The sequence below is a fragment of the Scyliorhinus canicula genome, chromosome 19, assembly GCF_902713615.1.
Source record: "Scyliorhinus canicula chromosome 19, sScyCan1.1, whole genome shotgun sequence".
NCBI lineage: Eukaryota > Metazoa > Chordata > Chondrichthyes > Carcharhiniformes > Scyliorhinidae > Scyliorhinus > Scyliorhinus canicula.
The window spans coordinates 4,057,826-4,066,958 of record NC_052164.1 but is presented as its reverse complement, the minus strand read 5'-3'; the positions used below and the strand labels follow the sequence as shown (position 1 = coordinate 4,066,958).

Below are 9,133 nucleotides of genomic sequence, written 5' to 3'. Positions count from 1 at the left end.
GGATCGAATCTGGAACCTCGGCGTCGTGAAGCAGCAGTGCTAACTACTGCGCCACTGTGCTGCCCTGGATTTTGCTTTGTTGGGATTGTTTTAATTATTAGTGGGGGAGAAAGAAATTAAGACGTCACCGAGGAGTTCAATATGTGGCCACTATCTCTGGGTAGTGTTAAAACAGGCATGAACTCCCCCTACTGGTCATTATGCAATAGGTTTTAGAAGTGGATATTGAGGACTGGACCAGATTCATGTGTGGAAAGATAAAAATGGAAGAAAATGTCTGCAGTGATTCCCATGTAGTGCAGTTTGGATGCTATAAAATCTGATGCGAAAGGAAACTATTCCAGCTGTTGATTCTGTTCCGAATCCCATCGACAAGGATTATAAGACCATAAGAAATAGGAGCAAAATTAAGCCACTCAGCCCATCGAGTCTGCTCCACCATTTAATCATGGCTGATATTTTTCTCATCCCCATTCCCCCTGATTGATCAAGTACCTATCTATCTCTGTCTGACATTCAAGTGATTTGGCCTCCACAGCCTTCTGCAGCAAAGTGTTCCACAGATTCACCAACCTCTGGCTGAAGAAATTCCACCTCATCTGTTTTAAAGGATCGTCCCTTTAGTCTGAGATTGTGTTCTCTGCTTCTTGTTTCTCCTAGAAATTGAAACATCCTCTCCACGCCCACTCTCAATCCAGGCCTCACAGAATCCTGCAAGTTTCAATAAGATCCCCCCTCATCCTTTTAAACTTAAAGTACAGACCCAGAGTCCTCAACCGTTCCTCAAATGACAAGTTCTTCATTCCAGGGATCACTCTTGGGAACCTCCTCTGGACCCTTTCAAATGCCAGCACATCCTTCCTTAGATACGGGGCCCAAAACTGCTCACAATACTCCAAATGGGGTCTGACCAGAGCCTTGTATAGTCTCAGTACATCCCTGCTCTTGTATTCTAGGCCTCTTGACATGAATGCTAACATTGCATTTGCCTTCTTAACTGCCAACTGAACCTGCACGTTAACTGAACCTGCACGTTAACCTTAAGAGAATCGTGAACAAGGACTCCCAAGTCCCTTTGTGCTTCTGATTTCTGAAGCATTTACCCATTTAGAAAAGTCTATGCCTAAATTCCTCCATCCAAAGTGCATAACCTCACACTTTTCCACATTGTATTTAATTTGCCACTTCATTGCCCACTCTCCTAGCCTGTCCAAATTCTTCTGCAGCCCCCTTACTTACTCAATACTACCTGTCCCCCTACAGATCTTTGTATCATCTGCAACTTAGCAACAGAGCCTTCAGTTCCTTCTTCCAAATGTATATTGTGAAAAGTTATGGTCCCAGCACTGACCCCTGAGGCACACTTAGTCATCGGCTGCCATCCTGATTCTGGGTTATCAGTATTCTGGCTATAGTTTATTTATCCCTTCAAACAACACAATAGCACTGCTGCCTCAGTGCCAGGGATCCAGGTTCAATTCTGACCGTGGGCAACTGTCGAGTTTGCATATCCTCCCCATGCCTGCATGGGTTGCCTCCGAGTGCTGTGGTTTCCTCTCACAGTCCAAAGATGTGCAGGATAGGTGTTTGGCCACACTAAATTGTCCCTTTGTGTCCAAAGGTTGGGTGGGGGAAGTGGGCCTAGGTAGGGTGCTCTTTCAGAGGATTGTTAAATACTTGATGGGCTGAATGGCCTCCTGCTGCACTCTACGATTACACCTTGTCAAGTTACTTCATTGTTGTTTATGGGAACAAACAGCACTCGGGGCCAAAAAAATACTGGTGTAAGATGGAAATGTTCTGACTCAGTCACAAGAGGCTATAGACACCTGTCTCTTTGTTAGATTAGTTGCATTCCAGCACATGTCATTGTGAATTCTGTTCTGAATGATCCATCTCTTACGTTTACTGTTACCACTCGCTGTACAGCGTAAAGAGCATTCAACCCACCGTCTGTACAGCATAGATGGCGTTCAGCCCATCCAAGTCCTGGCCAGCTTTCTGCAGAGCAATGCAAGCAGTCCTCTCTGGTGAGACAGGACATACCCAGGGACGGTAACAGGTGTCTCTGAGATGCCATGTATGATTTGGTGAGAATAGTGATGACATTCTGTTGCTCAAATAGTATGTAGGACTGCTCTCCCCTCCCAATTTTGTAACAGGAATGATCACTTCATTTCCCAATATGCACATGTCTGATTTTGATCATGTCCAGGTGTACAAACTCCCAACATCACCCAGCCAGGGTTTACATTGTTCTACACCAAGGCAGAGGTGAACATTAATTCTCTTCCCCTCTTGCCCTGAACATAAACAGCAACATCCAGTAAAAGGAAATAATTAGCCTGGAAAACGTGTGGAAAATAGAACTAATTTATTGAATTTCCCTCCCCCAAACAATCCTGGTTTGCTGCAAGTTTCCACATAAAGAAAAATATACAGATTTGAGAGCAAGATTCCCTGCCAAGCCAAGAAAAAAACTCAAGACATTTGTTACAGGCAACGTTAGATATCTGCACAAATCTGACAGGAAACTAAAACAATAAAATAGGAAAGACTCCATCATCCATAACTTCAAGTACAAAAAGATGACAGGTGATATTACTGGTTATTCTGCAGCGGCCTGTAGAAGTATTCATAGGTGAAGGAAACAATCTCACACAGCTGGGAGAACAAGGCTCTTCAGTAACCTCTTTGGAGAAAATGTTATTGAGCAAGTGCCATTAGAACTAACCAGAAACGCAGAGTGAGGAGTCAGCTTTAACCATGATTTCAGTTTCTGCAACCAGCCTGCCCCTCGGCAATCAACACCTGGGAACACTAGTGGACCAATGTTGTTCCTGAGCATGGAACCGTGCAATTGTATGATGAGCGAATATCCTAATCCAACAGACAGTCTTGCACGCACCTGACAGATTAGGAGCTCACAGCATACAATTTGGTGTTCAGAACCTTGATTGTTTCATTTTGAAGTGAGGTGAGTCAGAATATGTCTAAAGAGTTTGAAATCTGCTCCTGGTACAGGGACAATAAAGGTTGGCACACAGGCCAGTAGGCAGGAAGATCGAATGCAGTAACATGGTTGTCGGCTTGTCGCCATCTCCCCCGGTACTGGACCTGTTCACTCTTACAATTATGAGCCTTGTGAAGCCTTTTTCTGTTTGTAGGATTCGCTGAAGATTTGCCTGCCCACCACCTATACTGTTCCACTAGAAAGAGCTAGAAACAGTTAACTCAATGCAAACTTTGTTGTCCCAAAATAAACTCACCCACCTCAACACTGAACAGCCACAAACCCAAGGAAGTCTTATTTAAAAAAAAACATATCTTCATTTAAGTTTTTATTAAAGTTCATGAGTTTTGTGACTTGTCTTTCCAACAAGATGCCTTTAAGGGGAAGCTAGATAAACACAAAGGAGGATTGAAGGATATGACATTGCAACATGAAACAGTGCATAAAACACTGGCATGAACCAGTTTCTATGCTGCATGTTCTATGTAAGTCCATAAATTGCAGCAGGGATTTTAACCTGTGCTCCTCATTCGTGTCTTACACCAGCCTAGTAGCAGTGAATGTTGTGCAATGCATCAGGCAGGTGGATTTGGGAAAGCAGAATTCCAGCCGAGGATTGCATTGCCAATTTCCACTTGACATGGTCCAGCTCAGTGATTAGATCAGCCCAGTCAGGGAAATTGATTCTGACTGTCTGGGAGAACCAAATAGGTACCCTCAATTAGTTTGCTGACTGCAAACATAAATTTGCCTTCGGGCGAGCAAAAATGCAGTTGCGTCAAATTTAAAATAGCAGCAGCAGAGGGAGCCCAAGTTTGATTAAAAAGGTCCCTGCAATGGACTGTTCAGCTGCTTTCTTTAAACTGCAACACAGTATTTACATTTGCACACTAGAAGCAGCTCAGGATTATCACACTATTCTAGCCCTGGCTTGAATCGCATTCTGACCACCAGGATCAGAAGTGGGAGCTGAAAGACTGCGGTACAAGCATCTTCGTCAACAATGCAAGAGCTCACTTGAAATTAGCTGCACAATTAAAAATGCAAATTTACACAAGTGAGACATTTCCCTTTAGATAAATCAATAATGTTGGTTAGGACTTCAAATCTATTCACTTGGTATCTTTGTACACAGACACACTAATGAAGGGAAAGTTAAGCATCTTGGAAATGCTACACACTTAACATGGAATAAGATAACACAAGACAATGGAAAACTGCAGCGACACCTGACCCAAGCCTAGCTGTTATTTCTTGACATCCACTGGAAACTGATAAAAGGAGAATCAACTGGAGGCTGATGACATTTCTGTTAATTTGTCTGTTCCAAGTCTCTTCTTACTAGTTACCTGTTAGTCTTGGCAAAGTGGGAGGAGCTGAACTTTACATCCAGAACCTCAGATACCTGAAAATGGCAGAGTGTCTCGGATGATTATTGCATCACAACCGAATGTGCCATGCAGTAGTGGCAAGGCCAGTGAGACTATATAATGGCTCGGAGTCAATACTGGAGCGTGGGTGCATCAATAGCCAGTGTACACGGAGCTGTAGCCTCTTTATCTGGAGTATGAATAACATGAGCAGCAGCCAAAAGCCAGTTCTTAAAAATCTCCATACTATCCAGTCGATCAGAACGGTCACAGAATGCAGGGTTCATTCAACATCAACACCAGAACAGGTCAACTTCAGAGGTGTGGGGTGGGAGGATTCAGCTCTGCCATGCAACTAGAACCAGAGAACATCCCACCGAACCCTTGCACAATTGTACACATCATGCCAGACACATCAACCTTTCATTCTAAATTAGCCTCTTCTCCATACTACCTCCTTTGTTTTCCCAATCAAGAAACCGTGGAGATTACCAACAGGGAACATTTCAATTTGGAAACCAAGCTTTTGTTTTGTGCATTCTCTAGATCACCATCATGTTACTGCCCTGAGCTAGTTAGTTTAATATCACACAGTTTATGATCAAAAGTATAAAAAGGTTTTCATTCTGAAAAGCAACAATTCTTGCATTATTTGAGTAATAACTGTGGACTGAACTGCATTCAGATTGCTTGATCTGTGATGAGCCTGGAAGTTGTCTGGACACTTACTTCTGTTTGTACAGGGTGCCTCCTCCATTAGAGATATTAAACCGTTTACTTTGTTCTCCGTTAAAATAACTGAGTTTTCCAACCTGAATGGGTTAGTATTCAGACAGATCAGGCTCCAACTGCCAGGATATAAAATCAGGAAGGACAAATAAAACTGACCAAGCATTCATTGCTATCGATTTTCCTTTGCAAGTTTGTAAAATGTGAAGAAACTGATTGCTGCACTAGAGCTAATTAGTCTAGAAATCCCACACCCCACTCTAAACCCAGTATAGCACATTTCAAAGGCAATCCTTATCTTAAAGAATGAATGGGGCAAGGAATCTGAGGCTGCTTCACACTTGATCCCCATGCGGTGACAACCTGGCTGCAGCAGAGGCAAGGAACCATGCCAAGGATGCAGATGAACCAAGCATACACGGAAATCTGGCAAAGCCAGGATTTACAAACGCACAACAAACAGTGGCCTGACAGCATATTAACTGCTGCACTTCGAATCTATAAAAGGGAGAGGTGTACTGAAGGTCAATAACGTCAACACATTTGGTGCACAAAAATTGGGATCTCAAGATAGCTACTACCTCCCCACTAAATCACAGCACACTGAGTAAAGGAGAGAGGGAACAATACAGGCTCCCTCAACGCAAACATCTCCAGATTTCAGCTGCATCCAGCTGGGGAAAGTGAAGGACAGCCCATAATGCTCCTTGCCATCACCTATTTATAGTGTCATTGAGAAAAGCCTTGGAACAGGCTCTCTTCCCCCCACCCACCCTCCGCTAACACTCTTCCTTCCCCCTTTCCGCACAACACCCTTCACCACCAGAAAATAACAGGTGTTGGGAAGAACACTAAAGGAGGAAGGTGACAACAAATCAAATCATCTTTCTTAATACATCACACATTGTAATTCCAGTGGCCACATGGTCTTCTATTCACAGTATTCCTGTCTTGTTCTTTGATAAGTTAAATAACCTGTACCTTAGCAACACCATGCATTAGCAAGCATTCAGCAGTTTAGGTCTCAAGTTTCAATGGTTAGTTATCCTGTCTCAGACAGGGTAAACTGAGGGGTCGTGGAAGGGGAGCCTAGCTGATGGAGCAAGTATGGTAACAATCATCAAGGCCCCCACCTCAATTAGAGTTCTGAAACAGCCTCTTGACTAAGTGAAAGGTGTTGAACAGGCATTTCTGCTCAGCTGCCCCAGCGTTTGTGGGGAGTGCAAGGCAATGATTGAAAATTAAAGCACACCTTCGTCCCAAAATGAACAGGCTGTATAACAGAAATAAAACTAAACGTGCAAGGCTTGACGTTTGCACTTAATAAATAGTGCCATTGCGGCAAGGACTCAAAATGGATCACCTCTTCAAACCATGCTAGAGATATAGCACTGGCAAAAATTAATCCCTGTGGAGCAAGGTCATACTCAGAATGGCAGGCCCGATATTCTCATAGCAGCACAGTGCCTACAATACAACTGTATTTGATCCAAATCATCTCTATCAATAACTTTTACCATTTAGATTTCAGCATATGCAGCTACTTTATTTAGAAGTTAAAACTTTTAAATAAAAAAATTACCTGTGAACAAAACACCCTTAGTTCACACATCAAGTCCTTAGATTAAAAAGGGAAATATTCAAGTAACAACTGGACGCATAGCGTCAGGTTTGTGTCTGTAAACTGTGGAGCAGTGGGAATTATTTTTAATCCTCATTTATTTTGCTGAGTAGTTACCCACAGCCGAGGTGTCTCAATCAGAGAGAGAGAACAAACTTCTCAGCTGCTAAATCCCAAGTTCTTCAACCTCTCCCTCCAAGCAGACACACACAAGCGGCACGCACCTATTCTTCCCAAGGGACACAACAGGGGTGCAAAGTCACTTGTTGATTCTCAGGCTGCGGTCAAAAGCAAATTACCAACTCAATACATAAAGCTCTGTCACCGACCCTCCTGGGATACTCTTCCATCCTAACTGACCTGCAGCTGTCAGATTTGCGAGATATTTTCAAATACGAGAAGGTGCGAATTGTCAGTTAACTATTTGTAAAAGTCAGTGGCAGCCTTCTGAGGCACTGCCTCTCGCTGAGTTCCTTTCTCTAGTTCAGTTCAAAGCCATACACCAGGGCTGACCGTGGATTTCACTTCTTCTTATTGTTCTTCTTCTTATCAGATTTTCCTTGCTGAGAGATTAAAGCCCGAGGCATGACCAGTACACTGCCATCGTTTGTGTACTGGAGAGAGTATTGGCTCGGGCAGTAAGGCCTTCCCTCCTCGTCCCTCAGACGGTCAAAGACCTGTTGGTAAAGCTCCTGCAGTTTCTGCTTCATCTGGCGCAAGGACTTGACAAACTCCACTTTCTCCTTTAGCAACCTGGCCTTCTGTTTCTTCAGGTGATCCACATCTTGATCCAGGTTCAGTATAGTGTCTAGCTTCCTCTTACGACAGTTCTGGGCCGCCAGTTTGTTCTTCCCACGCCGCCTAATGTCACGGACGAGGGTCAGCTGGGCATCAGTGAGCTGATACTTGGACAAGAGCTCGTTAAACTCGTCGACAGGCGAGTTAATGATCTTGTCATTGGAAAGTGGGATCTTAAGTGCCCTGGCCCTGCGCTCATCACGGCCCAGATGTATATCCATGCGACTGGAATGGGTTTCCTTTATTACTGCTTTCTTTCCAGGACCGGGGTAGTACTGGTGATTGGAGACAGAAGCACCAGGGGGCAGGTTATAAGTGTGGTTGTGGTTGACTTGATCCAAGTAAGGCAGCGAGTGGAAATAACTAGGATTCTGGTAACTCATTCGACAGAACTTGCTGTACTCTGGCTGATAGCCTCCCACTGCACCCTCTCTCTCAGGCTCTTCAGAGTCCGCAGTTTCCGAATCAGTGCTATAGCCAACTGCCCCTTCCTGGTAGAACGAGGAGGAGGAGGAGGAGGAGGAGGAGGATTCAGAGCTGCTCGGAGAAACAGGACTGTGGCTTGAATCAAGAGAAAGGCCAGAATCAGAGTCCAGCTCTTCTTCAATCTGGGAGGCCACCATTGGACCAAAACCTTCTTCCATAGCCAGATCCATCAAGCTAATCTCGTCAAACATTGCCTCATCCAGCAGGCTAGATAGAGGGTCAGGCAAGCTGGAGCCAGAAGTCTCATTGCTGGTTCCGTTAATCTGAGGAGGGAAAAGCATCCCTGTAAAGTTGGTGGAGCCAAAAGTGGCATCAAAATTGGTGGAATTGGTGGATGCCAGTCTTTGGAGTCTGGGACAGCTCTCCACAGAAGGGTTCTCCAAGTTTGGATTAAAGAAGGATGGGAAGTCCGGACCACATAGAGGCAAGGTAGCGTCATGGAGACTTACATCTTGATTGATGGCTGTGGCTGGAGTTTGGTTGTAGTTTGTGGGCACGTCGGGGCTGCCATTCCCAGAGTCATTATTGTATGATGACGTTACACTGTTGGTGACTTCCATATCCTGAAAATGATCAAAATATAATTTAAAAGTTGGCTACAATTATTTCTACTGCTTACACTGCTGAGGAGCACAACCATGGGAATCTGTTATCATGCCCATCCATGCTCAATAGCTAATAGGCTACTGCGAAACAGTTGGTACAAGCTAGAGAACAGGAGAAGAATGAACCTTGACACTTCTTTCAGTTTGCTTCCCTCAATCCTTGAGGAAGAAGCATTCAATTTTAGCCCAGCATCTCCCCCAATGAACAGGTCCCACCAAACCAGATTGCATTGGGTGCAAAGGTAGACCCAATGCAAGTTTAACTAGCCTCTCCATTCCTGAAGGTATTGACTCACGTTTTGCATGGTTCCATAAGAATTTGGGTGCCCACTGTTACCTTGTCAAATGACCATCCCCTCTGTACACATTGAGACAGTAAATGTTGACAGGCTATTTGACTCATCTTTAGGTCCAGCCTTGCCTCACTTGACACACACCACGCCCACATACTCACTATATCCAGATATTTATCAGCAGCAGAAACTCCCAAGTCCGAGGAGCACAGAGAGCA

General features: G+C 44.3%; 1 protein-coding gene across 2 annotated transcripts in view; it reads right to left on the bottom strand.

Annotated features, from left to right (window-relative positions):
- Positions 1 to 2,357: 2,357 nt before the first annotated feature.
- The window catches only part of nfe2l1b (nuclear factor, erythroid 2-like 1b), a 52,400-nt gene continuing 45,624 nt past the window's right edge, over positions 2,358 to 9,133 (bottom strand). For both annotated transcript variants that reach the window (XM_038779663.1, XM_038779664.1), the window contains one exon: positions 2,358 to 8,580. In XM_038779663.1, coding sequence (XP_038635591.1) covers positions 7,255 to 8,580 — 1,326 coding nt within the window. In that variant the 3' untranslated portion in view covers positions 2,358 to 7,254. The remainder of the gene's footprint in view (positions 8,581 to 9,133) is intronic.